The sequence below is a fragment of the Quercus robur genome, chromosome 4 (genome assembly GCF_932294415.1).
Source record: "Quercus robur chromosome 4, dhQueRobu3.1, whole genome shotgun sequence".
NCBI lineage: Eukaryota > Viridiplantae > Streptophyta > Magnoliopsida > Fagales > Fagaceae > Quercus > Quercus robur.
In genome coordinates, this window is record NC_065537.1 from 19,165,003 (window position 1) to 19,181,874 (window position 16,872).

General features: G+C 32.1%; 3 protein-coding genes across 29 annotated transcripts in view; 1 reads left to right on the forward strand and 2 right to left on the reverse strand.

The window, feature by feature from the left end:
* The window catches only part of LOC126720773 (serine/arginine-rich splicing factor SR45-like), a 185,922-nt gene that overhangs the window by 153,244 nt on the left and 15,806 nt on the right, over nucleotides 1–16,872 (forward strand). The window lies entirely within an intron of this gene.
* The window catches only part of LOC126720769 (receptor-like protein 9DC3), a 93,701-nt gene that overhangs the window by 44,672 nt on the left and 32,157 nt on the right, over nucleotides 1–16,872 (reverse strand). The gene's annotated exons all lie outside the window — the stretch shown is intronic.
* Nucleotides 12,115–15,420, reverse strand: LOC126720776 (DNA replication licensing factor MCM4-like). 4 transcript variants are annotated; one of them, XR_007653678.1, is made up of 4 exons: nucleotides 14,924–15,419; nucleotides 14,710–14,838; nucleotides 14,519–14,600; nucleotides 12,115–14,229 (listed from the first exon to the last, which is right to left on the reverse strand). XR_007653678.1 is itself a non-coding variant. In XM_050423593.1 (2 exons), exons 1-2 carry the CDS (start codon nucleotides 15,207–15,209, stop codon nucleotides 14,524–14,526), a joined length of 363 nt encoding a protein of 120 aa, XP_050279550.1. In that variant the 5' UTR covers nucleotides 15,210–15,401; the 3' UTR covers nucleotides 14,519–14,523. The 4 variants fall into 4 exon arrangements, 1 of the variants encoding a protein (XP_050279550.1); XR_007653679.1 differs by lacking the exon at nucleotides 12,115–14,229 and having other exon boundaries at nucleotides 14,388–14,600; nucleotides 14,710–14,812; nucleotides 14,924–15,420; XR_007653677.1 differs by lacking the exon at nucleotides 12,115–14,229 and having other exon boundaries at nucleotides 14,388–14,600; nucleotides 14,924–15,417.

Below are 16,872 nucleotides of genomic sequence, written 5' to 3' on the forward strand. Positions count from 1 at the left end.
ATTATTTGATTAATTAAATGATACACGTTTCCTTTTTTTGGTAGTAAAAGCCATTGCAATCTTTGAGCAAAAGGTTACAAATAATGCTAAAAACAAGAATTAAGATTGGTTCAAAATTTATAATTAAAAAAAAAGGAGCAACAGTTCCTCAAAAAAAAAAGAAAAAAAGAAAGAAGAAGGAGCAGCATGGTCTTTATAACTAGGAGTTGTACGTGGTCAACAGATGTCTTCCACCTTTCTTTAATTTTTTATTTTTTAAAATAGTTAATTTCGAGTCACATGTGATGTGACGTGAAATTGTAAATCTTGTACATGTTCTTATACTTTACACTTTCTAGGAACCTCCATATATCTCATCAGATTAATTATAATATTTTAATAATTGCTAATTGAGTCCAGAAAGGCAGCAACTGACAATTAATTTGAAATATTAAGACCACAAAATTGCATTAGATTGCTCCTCTTTTAAGAAAAAAATTTCTTTTAAAAATCGTTGGAGTGCTAAATTTTCTATTTAAAATTGAAGTGGTTTTATCTAGTTGAATAAATATTATTATTGTGCGCTAAAATTAAGAATTAAAATGGACAGGTGGCATGTGGCATGTGGCATGTGGTTTGTGTGTGTGTATATATATATATATATGTGTGTGTGAGGATTCGGTTCAAGTTACATTATGTATAACTTTAACAAATATTATAGGATGCTACTATGGTTATGTCCAGGTAGGACCCGCTACTTATTTTTTTTGACAAAAAACCTAAACAATTAATTGCATTTAGATTTCAAACTTTCAGTGAGTATTACTCACACTGCTTGCTTTTTTCTTTTTCTCTTTTGGGTCTAGCCACATACACCATCAATCTTGTTAGTTGCTATGCACATCTCCAACGCCATCACATAGAAAGTTTATAGAAATTGCAATTACTGAGCATTACATTTCCCCCTTTTTCACTGTTTTCATATATTGTTGCTATGATTTTTTTTTTTTTTGTTTTTACTATTGCCAAAGACGAGGAAGTCTACAGCAAACATATATATTTATGACAATAGGATTTTTTTTTTTTTTTTTTTTTTTTTTTTTTGAGAACCATGAGATTATGATTTTAGCTAGCTAGTTCGAAAGCTTCCTTAAGGCATACTGTAATATCAACATCATAAGAAAGTGTAGAAAAGTCCCATAAGGTTCGTGTTTAATGGTTACAAATAATTATAAAAGCAAGAATTAAGATTGGTAACATTGGTTCAAAATTTATAATAAAAAAGAAAAAGTGCAACGTGGTTACAAATAAATAAAAGAAGGAGAAGAAGAAGGGGGAGGTGGAAAAATTGTGCGTAAAGCTTGGGGCAATTTTCTAAAAGGTGAAATAGACCTAAGTGTGTAATTGTTAATTGGTTAAATGCAAGGCATGAAGTTTGTGTTCAAACTTATAAAGTTTGACTCTGCAAACTTGCACATCCTTTTTTATTTTTTCATCTAGTTTCTTTTCACTACTTTTTTTTTGGGGGGGGGATAGAAATAAAGTCGTTTTTACTTGTTACTTTTTGAAAGAGGTGAAATTCCAAACAAAATTTTATGAAGGGCTTTATCCAGATAATATGGCTTGACCAAGAATTAACTTAATTCAGAATTTTTGTTGGACTTGAGAATATTGGAACCATTTCTTCATATTAATTGTAAGACTTTTTTTTTTTTTTAGAATACTAAATATTTTTAACACACACACGGGGAGATGGGAAAAGGTTTTTAAAAGAAACTTATAGTGATGTATATTCAAAAGAGCTTAAATATTAATTGTAAGACTGAGTGGCGTTATTACTGCTGTAAGATAATCTCTGGCACTCAATATTTATTCAAAAACATTAACTTCAAAAATGCTGCCTAGTCTTGGTTGTAACTTGTAAGAATTCAAGGCATATACATGTGGATTCAGATCTTCTAGATTTCCTAAAGTATTCTACAATATAAAATTCTTTAAATCTCAACCTTTCTATTAAAATAAATGGTTAAGATGGTGACACATCAATTCACTTATACGATCTTAAATTAGTCTTTCAAAACACATAAATATTCCTATTTCTCCTAAACGCCTTTCAACTTCTAGACTTATCTCTCAAATTTTTATTTATTTATTTATTTTTAAATTATGGACTTATCTCTATTACTTCTTTTTTCAGAAAAATCATCAACCCAAAAACAATGATCATTATAACTTAAGCTTTCGTCTCCACGTTTCTATCTTTAAAAACTAAATAACAACCCAATCATTTTTCATCAGATGCTTTTTTCAAGGGTATAGCTCGCATCTAGCGTTGTTGGCAACAAGATCTTTAAAGTTGGTTCTAGATTCTTGAACCAGTAAAAAGTGTTTGCGTCTCCATCTGAAGAGAATTGCTCAAGCTTATTATTCTAACTTGTTTCATCCTTGGGAGGATTAACCACCCCAATGTTGAAGATAAACCTAGTATTAAGACTTGCTCTGGCTTGGGAGTCCACCTTGACGGCTTTATCTCACTATTTCATTTCTTATTAAATGTTAATATTAATATTCATTTCTCGTAAATCATCAATTGAGGCAAGGATTTTTTTTTTTTTTTTTGAGTTGGCGATTTTATGGAAAAAGACAATTTAAAAAAAGAAGTTGAATGGTGTTAAGCTGCTAACATCAACCTTTACTATACATTAAGTGTACTTTTTATATTTTAAGACTAATTTAGGGTTGTATTTATGAATCGATAACGTGGCAGCATCTTAAACATTTATTTTAAAAGAAATGTTGAGATTTAAATAACTTTACATTGTAGAGTACCCTAAGAAATCTAGAGGATCTGAATCCATCAATATTTATTGTGCATGAGTCAAGCATATTTATTGAGTTGAGCTTTGGTGTTCGTTTATTGTCCATTTGTAGTAGCTTATTTTTATAGTGTTTATCAAAAGATATATTTTTTGGTAATTTTTATGTTAAATGTGTGACAAAAAATTAAAAACTAGTTTATTTGAAACAAAAAATTAAGTTAGATTATTTAAAAAAATTTGAGACAAAAAGCATAAAGTAGAAAAAAAAAATTTGCATTTTTACCCAAACAGACTCTTGAAATGCAGGAACAGTGGAGCAGAGTGTTAATTATATCATTAAGAAAATCTGTAGTTTATAAATTTAAGTGTCAAAAACTGAAGGAAAAAAGAAACCTTGATTTTCTAGTTAGTGTTTGTATCCTGGAAGTCTTGCTCGTGCTGGGAACAACTCTTTAAGAAAAGATCTATAGTTTATACGCATTCAATATTACACCGATGCAATAGGAGATATTGGAATTTGTTATAGACAATGTGGATTTGTTTGCTGATGTTACCACAAATTTGGCGACAAGCATTGATTGTAAGTCTTGTAGATGAGGACCCACCATATTTTTGGGGCCCTTATTTAGATTCATTTGGATTCATATCAATTTTCTAAACTTAAAACAAAAGGTGCATTGTATTTTAGACGTTATTTTGATTCGTCATTAGTTATAAATCCCACTATGTTTACTTGTTTACAAAATTTGTGATAAATATTTCGTGGTCTATAAAGAAGAAAAAAGATAAAGAATGAGTGGTTATTTTCATTTTAAAATTTTATCTTTTCTTCTTATTGTTTTATCTAATAAATGCAAAAATCATAGGTGAATCCCTTCATGACTACCTTTGAGAAGCAAATGTTCATTTTTAAGTTGATATCATGAGATACTTTGTATGCAGAGAAGGGATCTAAAGGTGCCACACATAAAACTACAGGATGAATTAACACAACAAATCCCTAATATTATTTATTAATAAATTGGTCATTAGTTGAATATATTCAAAATTGGAGATGCATTTGTTGAATATACTCAAAATTTATAATGAATATACCCTTTATATATTGTGGGGGCCAACTATCTAAAAAGGTAATATTAAAACTGTATGAATTGGGCCATAGGCCCAATCCGAGGATATTAACCTGTCCGAGGATGGTTACATAAGGTTATGATGGGAATAGTATAAGAAGAAGAAATAAAAATTGTATGTGACGGTCCGAAATACGTCCGAGGATGAAATTTATCTCGGAAACGGATATCCGAGGTTAGTAAGAATGTCCTGTCACCCTAGACATTCTTCAAAGTTGCATCACAACTAGGAGTTGGACGTTGGACAAGGGGTGAGTAAAGGGAGGCAACAAATATCTTCAAAAGCTGCTACCTCCACATTAAATGCTTCCCAACTAATTCTCTGGCCGCATTAATGTGGAGGTGATATCTGAACAGTGGCCAAGCAACCTTATAGCTAATATTTGATGGTTCTGGGAGGTGTTGGATGGGATAAGAAGATGTTTCTCGAATCTAACCTACACATGTATAATGGAGATGACACCAAAATTGTAGTATATAGCATGGGAAGGTGGCCTAAAGAAAGGGATCGGAAAAAAATTAAGAAATCTTTGTAAGAATACGGTGAACTCTTGTAGCTTTGTTCAAGTACTAGATATTATAACATAAGCTCCTCAGGTCGTGCCGAGGACAAATTTTCTTATATACTTGTCTTCAACAATCTTATTTTAGCAACTTTTGTTGTCCATCTTTTGGATTAGAACTAGGTCTTTCACCCACGCTCTATAAATTCATTGTTTGGGCTTATTGGGCTTAAACCTAATCCTACACTAGGTCCAATCCAAATTCAGTCCTTACATATATGTATATCAATAATTTTTTATAAATTTTATTATATATTTGTGTATTTTACGATACACAATACAAAAAAATAAAAAATTGAGTCACAATACAATTCATATTTTGACAACTATGATCTGAGCTTAATCAGTTTTTGTTGCTTTTAATTTAAGAAGTGTTATGTTCACAATATTTTCACAACAAATCTTATGTGGTAAATTGTTACTGATTCTAATTTAAACTCACTATTGAAATTAATTTTTTGCTCTTTAATAAAAACCAGTAAGACAGTAACAACCTAAAACTTAGAATTTATTATGAAAATATTTTGTTATGTGTACATAGCATTTCTCTTTAAATTTCTACCATAAGTTAGGGATTGACTATGTAAGTCTTGTTTATGGGCCCTGGGTTCATTTGGTTACATATATCAATTTTCTAACTTGTGAAAGTGCAACTTATTTTAGACGGAAATTTGATTAGTCATTCAAAATTTAACAATCTTTAAGAGAAAAGTTATGTGTACAACATTTTCATAATCTTTTCACAATTTTTAGGTGGTAAGATGTTACTTGCTTTTACTGGTTGACAAACTTAGCACATTACTCAATTAATGATAATTCACATTTTGAGATTTAGAATTAGTTCAATTTGGCCTGGTTTTTGTAGTTCCAATAAGGAGTACTAACTTGTAAACTCATGCATATGCATAAGTACATTTTAAAATATGCAATTAGATGAAATGATTATTTTTTATATAAAATACTAAAATACATTTTCATTGATAACAATTGAAATGATTTTTTATTTGTTTTAAATAAACTTATATGTTATATTTTCAAATATACAAACATTATATATGTTGTATATAAATTTGGTAAAACTTTAATATGCATTTTGTTATGCTTATTTGTAAATGTATTCCATGAATATTCATAATGCTACAGGCTAGTGTTTATTATGTATTGGATGGGCATGAGCTTTAAAATTGCAGAGCACAAGGTTAATTTATCATCAAGAAAATCAGAAGTTCACGAATGTGCAAATGTCAAACCTAGCTAAGAACTTTGTTGCTCAACTGACATCTTCTTGTGATTCTAATAGAAAGTTGGAGACAACCAAAGTTTAAATCTCCTTATTGATTGTAACTGCTGAATTTTTTTTAATTTTTAAAAAGGAGTCTAAATCTAAGATTTTGATTTTCTTATTAGTGCCTATATCTCGGAAGTCTTCCTTACTCCCCATTTGATACCCAATTCAACGAAAACAAAACTTTGAAAATGGTGTAGTATTTTTGATGATGTTATAAGGAAGGTATGGGATGGAATGAATATTATACATAGATGCTGTCAAGTCAACAGAAGTCATGCACCTTTCTTTTATTTTTTTTTTTAAAAAAAAAGTTAATTTCACGTCACGTGTGAGGTGACGTGAAATTGTACAACATGTACATATTCTCATACTTTAAACTTTCTAGGAACCTCCGTATATGTCATCAGATTAATTATAATATTTTAATAATTGGTAATTGTGTCCAGAAATTGACAATTAATTTGAAATATTGGGACCACAAAATTGCATTAGATTGCTCTTCTTTTAAGAAAATAATTCTTTTAAAAATCGTTGGAGCACTAAATATTCCATTTGAAATTGAACTGGTTTTATATCTAGTTGAGTAAACATTATTATCGTGTACTAAAATTAAGAGTTAAAATGGACAAGTCACTGGTGGAGTCAAAAATATAGTTTTGAGAGGTTATATATAATTTTTTTTTTTTGTGTGAAATTTAAGATAGTAATATATAATATTCTCATTTGTTAATAAATAAATGGTATTTTTAAGAATCATTCGTTGGCCAAAGTCTGATAAAGATGTGGAGGTCACCATCAATTCTTGTTAGGAAATTAATAAAAATTAAAGTGGTCTAATCGTCTAAATTGGTGGAAGGTAGGAAGTTTGTGTTCACACTTAAAAGTTTGATTTTACTGACTTGTACAGTTTTATTGACTTGTATAGTTTTTGCAAGGACATGGAATGGCGTGGTATTTTGAATTCTAGGTGCTGGTTAAAATTTTCTTTTATTGACTTGTACAGTTTTATTGACTTGTAGAGTTTTTTCTCCAACAATTCGATAGATGGAGGAGACAAATATCTATATGATAATCAAGGTAAAGATCTTTTTCATCTAACTATTGTGGGGGGACTGCCACTGACATTTTGTTAGGTCACTTTTTCTTTCGGTGCAATATAGACGATCTAGATTGGTCCAAAGTGTTTTTTTTTTTTTTTTTTACTTTTTTTTTTTTTTTTACTTTTTTTTTTTAATATAGAAATAACGTAGTCTTTACTCTTGGGTATTTTGTAAGGAGGTTGATGGGCAGGTTCCTCCTTTGTTGTCTTTTGCCTCTTATGGGCCCTCTTAATATTATGTTCTCTATCTTATTCAGCCAAAAAAAAAAAAAAAAAAAAAAAAAAAAAAAAAAAAAAAAAAAAAAAAAAAAAACGTTGTCTTACTCTTTTACCTTTTGAATGTACGCCATTTTTCCATTTTTGTATTCGAAGTGCATGTCCTTTTAATTATTTGATTAATCTAATAACGATTGTCCAAAAGCATTGTACATATTATTCAAAAAAAAATAAAAAAATACATTATCAAATAGATCACTAACAATGACGCTGAGAAAATAAGCTCACTTTAGCTTGGAGGAGTAAAGTCAAGACAAAACAAATAACCTTTTTTATACAGGAATATCATTTAAATAATATTTGTTTTTAATATTTTATTTTTTATACAAAAGGTAAGATTTCTTACTTAGATACACGAATACTAAGAAAAGGAAGGAAGAATAAAATTTAGGGCAATTGTCTAAAATTTCAAGTGAGCTTAAACGTGTAATTGCGTTCAAACTTTAGACTATAAAATTTTCACAAACTTTTTTTTTTCCCCTTGTCTATAAAGTCTTTACCATTTGTAAGTGCTAGTCTTTTTTTAATTGTTAGATTAGTTAATGATACTTGTCTCCTTTATTGGCAGTGAAGGCTGCAATCTATGCGCAGATGGTTGTGATTTTTAATCATCTAATTGAGGAGATGAGAAAGAAAGGAAAGATGAGTTGAAATGTAAATGGCTGTTATATGGTGTGTACTCGAAGGGTGAAGGTATATGAAAATGACAAACTTCAGTTACAAGCTCCTTCTAAAAAATTAACATGATTATATATTTTGAAATTAAATTTAACCATTGGATTGTATGTTCATTTTGTTCTTAACATGCATGTCAAATTTCATTCAAATCAGATATTATTTACCATTCGAATCCATAAACTTATTTTTTATACATAATTTAAGACTATACAAACTTGTAATTTAAACATTTGATTGATGACATAGCTATTAATCTTTGATTTTAATTCTTAAAATTTTATAATGCATAGAAGAAATAATAATAAAATACAATCTAATGTTGAATTTGTCAAAATTCACATTTAAAAAAAAAGGTAAAATAATATTTTGGTCCTTAGACTTTACCAAAAGTTATTTATAATAGGAAATTGGAAAAGGAAGTGAGAAAAATTTTGCAGAAACCAAATATTGAGGGTTTGGCCAACAAAACCGAAATATCACCTTGAAAAAGAGCCTTTAAAGTGAAAAAAATAGCCTTAATGTTTATTATACACACTATTACACAATGGGGTAGTGTTTATTACACACCCATTTTTTCAATTAAAATTGTGAATCGAAGACATGATTATGCACACGTTCCATGAACTCCATAGATTAAAAATATCATTCATCAATTCCAACTGTAGTGAAGTGGGGATAATCCATAATAGACTAGCTAATAACTGAAATTTACACATAATTCCTGACTTTTTTACAATATTTTGAAATTTGAGACTAGCTATACCTATGCTATCAGCAACTAATTAAAAATGTAACAGAGCACATGGAGGACCTTGAAGCTACAAGTACCGGCAAAGTCATCTCCATTTCAACCTTCTGCTCTATAAAAGTGAGGATCGCATATGCATAAATACATGCCCACTGAAGTTTGAATTTTCAGAATTGGTGATGACTTCTAATGGACTTAAAACAACAAAATCCTAACACACATATTATGCGAAAATTATCTGAGTTTTCTTTTTGAAAATTATGGTTATTTTCCATTAGTTATAATGCTTCATTAAAAATTATATATATTTTTTTCAATGATAAATCCTCCTACATTCACACACGTTTGAAATTGTGACCTCATTTCTAGCAGTGGATTGAGGTTCAATTTGGTCTAGAAACCATTGGTTTCTTTTTTGACAGTACACTTTAGGCTCAGATCATCCAGTAATACTAATTCAACTAAAATCTACAAGTATTCTTGAGTATGACTAATTATAAGTTTGATCTTCATCTGTCTATAAAGTTATGTGTCACTTAAGATATGAAGTATAGAAAAGACTTATATTATGTGTAACGCAGATCTCTGTCTAGTACTAGCTACCTATGTTTTACACGTACACTGACTTGTACAGCTTGATGCTTTTTTCTAGAATAACTTTGGAAACATTTTTTTACCATGAAAAGACCGATTTCAGCAACAAATGAAATGATTAATTTCTTCCATCAATTATGCTTTTTCTTTGTATTAATTCCTATTCAAATTAGGTTGGTTCCCAATCCTAAAATCCTATGAATCAAATTCCAAAGATGCAAATGAAACAATGCAACTAAAGAAAGTAATTTAATTTTAGGTCTCTAACTTTACTTTTATTCAATGTGATTAGTGTTCATTAGAAAACTTCCATAAAGTGTCTCAAAATGATGTGGTTTTGCTTTTCTATAGATTTTTATAGCAAAAAATATATATAAATTAATTAAAAAAAACTTTTTGATAAAAAAATTATAAAATAGAAATTATTTTCTGAGTTAAAAAAGGATTAAATGAAAAAGAATAGAGAGAAGTTATCTCAGAAATTATTTTCTCAGTAACCAAAAATAAAAATAAAAAGAACAACTCGGTCAATCGGAACCATGCCAAAATCTATTCAACTGAATAAATCTAAACCAAAACCAAAATGTTACTTGCAAATCTTCAAGTAATCCATTTCATAGTAAAAATAGCATCCCCAAGCTATAAATTATTGTTGCCACCAGGTAGAGATCCCACTAATTCATATGTGTTAAGTACAAAATTCATAGATGGATCAATTTGGAAGGTAATATAATCTCCCAGTCCATGATCTCTTTTCATTAAGATGTATCATCCTTCAATTCCAACCATAGCAGAGAGATCATCCGTAACAATAAGCTCATACATGTCAGGGGAACAAACTAATAACTGAAATCCACATATAATTCCAACTATTTTTACTAGATAATGAAAATGAAACTCAAAAATAACTAGTCTATTAGCATCCAACAACATTCAAAAGGGAATCAAAAGCTTAAAGGACCTTGAACCTGATTTTACTTGAGTCTCGACACATAATTTGTGTTAGCGACTTGGCTAATAACAACTAAAAAACAAAATGCACACTTTTAATAGGTTGCACATGATATAGGCCACAAGATACATTCACATTACAGCTGTGACAAATTTTTTGAAAGTGATGTGTGCCAAATATGGGTAACTCGTAGTGTCCAAATGTGGGATTTTAGATGAAACAAATCAAAGGGGTGAGCAAAGAAAAATTCATTGGAAAAAATGAGGAACTCTTCATCAACCTCAGGAGTGTCGTGGTATGGGCTTTAAAGATTTGGTGAAATTTAGTGAGGCGATGCTTGCGAAACAGGTTTAACATCTCTTGACCGACCATAATTCTCTATTTTATAGAGTTTTTCAAGCAAATACTTCACTAGAAGTACATTATTTGATGCCAAGATATCTTCGGGTTCCTACACTTGGCAAAGTATTCTTAAAGCTAGGAAAGTTATATTAGCGAGGATGATGTGGAGAATTGGTGTTGGTATAGAATTCAGATTTATGAGGATATACGGTTATCCGGCGAAAAGCTTTGTAAAATAATATCATGTGTTCGGAATTTTGTGCTCCTAATCACGTGTTCGGTTAAACAATCTAGTATTAGAGCTTCCACTATTTCAACATTTATCCCCCAAATCCCCCTTTCCCTCCCCTCCTCTCCTCCCAACCCCCCAAATAAGAATCTGAGTTGTGAATGATACAATGTCGAGGTGGTATTGACTATGAGAACAAGATATTATGGCTGTAATATGCAATGATGGAGGACAGTAACTTAAAAATGTTTTTTGGACTCTATATTGAATCAACCTACAGTTTACTTTTCCCAGTTAGGAACATGAATATCTATGAGATAATAATTCCTATAGCTTGAAGAAGCTATCGAGTCATTGACTCACTCTTGAATATTATAGTCAAACAGAACTAGAGAATATCATCCTACAATAAAAAAAAAGATCATGTGAATAGCAAGGACTCAAAAGTGCAAAAATTCATGTGCTTTTGTTTAATAACATAATATTTTACCTAAATTGATCAGGAACCGAAACATTGTTTATATCAAATGTGAGCCTTACTTAACTTTTTTGCCATGTTTGAAAGAATGCCTAAACAAAGTTTCTTCAACTATAACCAGTTGCCCCTAGTCTTTCAGTCACATGCACTATACAATTAATACCCACATCCAAAAAATTAATACACAGACTTGGTAGATACATATCATGTGTCAAAAAGAATTACCTCTTAATTTTTTTTTTATTACAATTCTGAAGTGGCCAATTAAGTGTGGCTACCCATGTCTTTTACATAAACTCATTATTTGTTCTTCAAATAATCATAATCTACCACATTAGATTAGTAACAAAAAAAATTGTGGTCCTAAATTTTCTTTGCAAGCAATTACTTTGGTGTCTTAGTTGGACTTTGAACTACTAGAACTCCTTCAAGTTCAATCACATATGGGCCCTCCTGACTTTGAACTACTAGAACTCCTTTCAGTTCAATCACATATGGGCCCTCATAGGAGGAAGAACTCCTTTAAGTTTAAAGTTTATTCAATTAAAGATCTTCCTTTAGAAAATTGCCATTAAGTCTTGCATTTCTATAGATTTTCACTTAACGGCAATTACATGACGGACACTAAAGCAATACCTTAAATTGAATAAATTTGAAACTTTGAGGACTTTCAAAAGTAAATTTAGAGATCTGAAATGAATTTTGGTCAAATTTATTAAAAGCAATGCTATATATTCACTATTCACGGTGTTCTAAATGGCAGGGACTAGTATTAGTAAGGTCCAAAAATCAGAATGAATAAATGATCACTAAATTCAGGAAAAGCAACTTGCATGTATATATATAATTACAATTAGATAAACAAAGGATTAAGCAAAATCTAAACAATATGATAATTAAATTATTTTGGAACATGATAATAAGTGCCGGGTATAAAGCATTGACAAAAAAATATTTTTTTTGATAAGTAATAAGGATTCATTGATATCAAAATAAGAGAGACACCCAAGTACACAGGAAGTATACAGGGGTGAACAAATTAAAAACGAAAATTACAAGAGTCAAGTAAATCCAAAATAGTAGAAAAAGGCTGGTTTCTCCACACAGAGAACCAGTCAAATAAGGATTGGAGAAAAAGAAGCTTGAGATCAGGCATGGAACGCTCAATGTCTTCAAAACACCTACTATTTCTCTCCTTCCAAATACACCATATCAAACAAAGAGGAACGACCTTCCAGATATCTCCATTATGATGGTGACCAAAACGACCTTGCCAGCAAGCAAAGAGCCCAAAAACAGACAAAGGCATGACCCAACTAACTCCAAATAAACCAAAAACCATATCCCATAGCTCCGAAGCAACCGGGCAATGAAGGAAAAGATGGTCAACACTTTCACTATTACACTTGATGGTCAACACTTACACTTGACAAAAAAATATATTAAGTAAAAAGTTCAATTACAAGGAAGACTAAGAATAGAAGCACTCAGAAGAATTCGTACTACTACATCAAATCCTAAGGGATTATAAACTAAAACAATAACAACCTACAGAGAAGATGAGAATGTACAAGACATTAGATCGAGTTCTAATATTTAATTCATGGGAAAGAAGACAGTTCAAATTAAAATAAAATGATACTCTTTTTTTGAATGAAAATATAGAAAATAAAATGATACTCCTACCAAGCTTTTCCCATCCAACAATACAGCTTGTGATGGAGAACAATAACTTATAAATGCTTTTCTTTACTCTAAGAATTAACCTTCAATTTACTCTTCCCACTTATTGAGTATAAGGAATGTGATGTGAATATCTAGATAATAATTCCATCAGCTAAACATTTTTTTTTTTTTTGGAAAGAATCAGTCATCTCAATAACAAAGAATAGGATACAAACACCGATACAACACTTAACAGCTAATTGCATCAGAACAACACAGAACACGATTCAAAATTTAAATATTGAAAATCCTTAACATCTTTCATTATGACTATTAATAAACTGGTCTTCAGTATATAGTTTCTTAAGCTAATTTACAAAGTACAGCTCTTAAGCTCTTCCCTTTTAGGTGAATTACACTCGAATCAACTAAATCCAGCCAGTTGAATTTGGGGTCAGAGATTTTCCATTTCCTTTAATTAAGTAAAAGAGCACAGAAAAAAGAGATGATTTCTGTCCTCGATACAGGACCTTCCACAAATCCAACTTCAGCTTAACATTGATTACAGAGGCTAAAAAGTTATTGAGTCACTCTTGAACATTATAGTGAAACAAAACAGGAGAACATAATATAATATCATCCTTTAATAAATAAAAAAATCATGTGAATAGGACTTTAACTAGCAGGTCTCCCTTCAAATATCATTTGTATATAAAGTTCTTACTCTTCTTTCTAGTGGCCCCTGCTACTTCACCAAGCCCTCAATCTCTTGTGGTATAGTTCACACCCAGTGTTATGTTTACACACTTTGAGCAAAGCTCCACCATTATTAAGACATCTACCCTAAGACTAAGCAAGACCCAATACGCCAATTTCATGAATTAACCAATCAGCATCCCAAACAGAATTGTAAACCCTGGCCTTATCATTAATAAGCCACTACCCACCCTCAAATTAATGACTCACCCTACCATTCAAGATTGACCAAGATCCACTGCCAATTGTATGACCCAACCAAATTGTAAACCCCCAATCACCCAAAAAAAACTTCACACCACGCTGATTGCTGAACCTAAAATAGATGAAGTTCAACATCAATCTCCTATGTATATACCCTCATCAATAACAACCTTAATTTTTCCTACCCAACTTTAATTTACACACAACCAAAACCTACCCACATCATTCATAAATTATTGAAGCCAGATTCTGAAACCAGATTTTTTCACCCCAAATTAACTAGAACATTCATTAAGACAGAGATGGGCTCAGGCCCTCAGCCTGATGTACCTTTCTTTTTGGTGGAAGAACTTCAGAATTATTCAGCAAAAACGGATGTATAGGACAACAAGTACAAAGGTGCGTTTGTTTCACAACAAATTTTTTGACCTGAATTCCCAAGAGATGGACAGACCAATTAAACACCTCAAATAATATCAGATTCTGTACAGCTTCCTTTCATATATGCTAGCTCTATTGACAGCAAGCAACAATAAAAATGGAGTCTTCAATGAACATCAAATATCCCTTCCCAACAAAAATTAAAATACATAAAAATAACTTGTTGATAAAGAATCTTCTATGAACTACAGACATCCGTAGAAGATAAAATCAGTGAAAACTTGTTACCAGCAAGAGTTTATTACAATATTCTTACAATCTACAAGCTATGAATTACCTGCATCAGTTGTGAACCAGTGTCATGGAGTCCATAGCTTGACACTCTTCCTTCAAGCATATCTTCGGTTCAGTTATTTGCCCTGACAAAACTCAATAGTCAATAGCTACTAAATACATTCATTTTAACAAAAACAATTACTTTGACACAAATTAAATCAATAATCATCACAACACCCCAAATGAAATTACCTCTATTCATAACAACAGGATCTGATTAGTAATTACACAAAAGACATCTAAATATTGCTTCTCTAATCTCGGGAATTATCAGGCTACTTCGAATAATCATACCCTTTAGAGATACCATCCTCTCAACATCTAACACAACCCAAATCAGTACAAATATCCCAAAAGCCAAAAATGGGTTTAAAAAATTGTATAAGAAGCAAAAAGAGAAACTAACCAGATGGGTTAAGATTTCTCATTGAAGTGGAGCTCTTGAGATTGAAAATCCGAGTTTGAATGTGGTTTTCAAACAAGGGGTTAATTTGTCCCACCATGTTCATCAAAACAATGTCGAAAATCGCCAGCACTTCGAGTGGGTACCTAACCATCTTGGTGTACAAGTCAGGATCATAATCAAACACGTCGCTTATGTTCGTGCCCCAAACAAACGTCGGCCCAGCATCATCGGTGTCGTAGCCCTCACTGCCTTCGGAAGAGGCCGGCGCATCGTCGGTTGTAAACATCGTTTACCATCTCAGATCTGAAACATTGTTTAACATCAATCCTAGCCTCCCTTAACATTGATGCCTCCACCATGTTTGAGAAAATGCCTGAACAAAGTTTCTTCACTTTCTCCAAAAAAAAAAAAAAAAAAAAGTTTCTTGAACCATAACCACTTAACTACCACAGTCCCACCTCACTAACTCAACTAAAACCCTCGTCACGTGTACAGCTACAACTGACCTGGTGTGTAATTAATAAAATTCTAGCCACTCTCTGTAGGACACGTGGAAATGCTGCGGCCATTAGGAAAGAAAATTAATTAAACCCAATTCAGGTGGTGTAGGTGTTCTTGGAGTAGATCATGTTAAAAATGGGTTTCTGTCAAAAATGGGTGAATCTGGTTTCAGCTCGCATCAGATCTGTTACGTACTCAATCTTGCTCAATGGGCAGCCCCACAGTCTCATCACCCCATCTCGAGGGCTTCACCAAGGTGATCCCCTCTCGCCTTATTTGTTTTTAATGGTCACCGAAGGATTACATGACTTATTTAAGAAGGCTAAAGAGAATGAAAATATTAAGGGGGTCTCTTTATGTGCTGCTGGCCCTTGGGTATCTCACCTCCTATTTGTGGATGATAGTTTGGTATTTTGTAGAGCTACTATAGCTGAGTGTGTCCAAATTCAATCCTTGTTGTTTATATATGAACAAGCCTCTGGGCAGAGCATAAATAGAGGGAAAACTAGTATTTTCTTCAGCTCAAACACCCCTTACACTCTTCAGAATGCCATCTCTGTCTTTTTAGGTGCTCCGGTGTCCCATCGATATGAGCATTACTTAGGCCTCCCATCACTGGTAGGCAGGGGGAAGAAAAGATCATTTAGCCTCATAAAAGAGAGAATATGGAAAAAACTAAAAGGTTGGAAGAAGAAGCTCCTCTCCCAAGCTGGTTGGGAGATTCTTATTAAGGCTGTGGTTCAAGCAATTCCCACTTACGCCATGTCTTGCTTCAAGCTCCCAAAAGGTTTGATTAAAGAAATTGAGTCTCTAATTAGAAAATTTTGGTGGGGTTACAGAGGGGAGCAGCAGAAAATCCATCAGGTGAGTTGGGAGAAGATGTGTCGTCCCAAGAATGAAGGAGTTTTGGGTTTTCGTGATTTAACCATCTTCAATGATTCCCTCTTAGCGAAGCAGGTTTGGCGGCTTCAGACTTGTGAGAATTCTCTATTTTATAGTGTTCAAAGCTAAGTTTTTCCCGAATTGTTCCATTATGGAGTGTGCCTCATTAAATAAGGCTCATATGCTTGGAAAAGCATTCTTCAATCTCGTCATGTTATCGATGTGGGAGCAGTTTGGAGAATGGGCAATGGTTGTTCTGTCCAGATTAAAGAAGCTAAATGGATTCTCTCTCTACCTGCTGTGAGAGTTATCTCCCCATCTGTTGTTCTCCGTCCGACATCAACAGTGAGCTCTCTCATTGATACTGACTCCCACTCGTGGAAAGTAGATTTAATAAGGCATGAATTTCTTCCTCATGAGGCTAATCTGATTTTGGGGATTCCTCTACGTGACCGTATTATCCCAGACAAGTTGGTATGGCTCCCATCCACGAATGGTTAGTGGCGGAGCCACACACAAGGGTGGGGGGGCCAAGGCCCCCCCCCCCCCCCCAAAGTTTTAAAAAA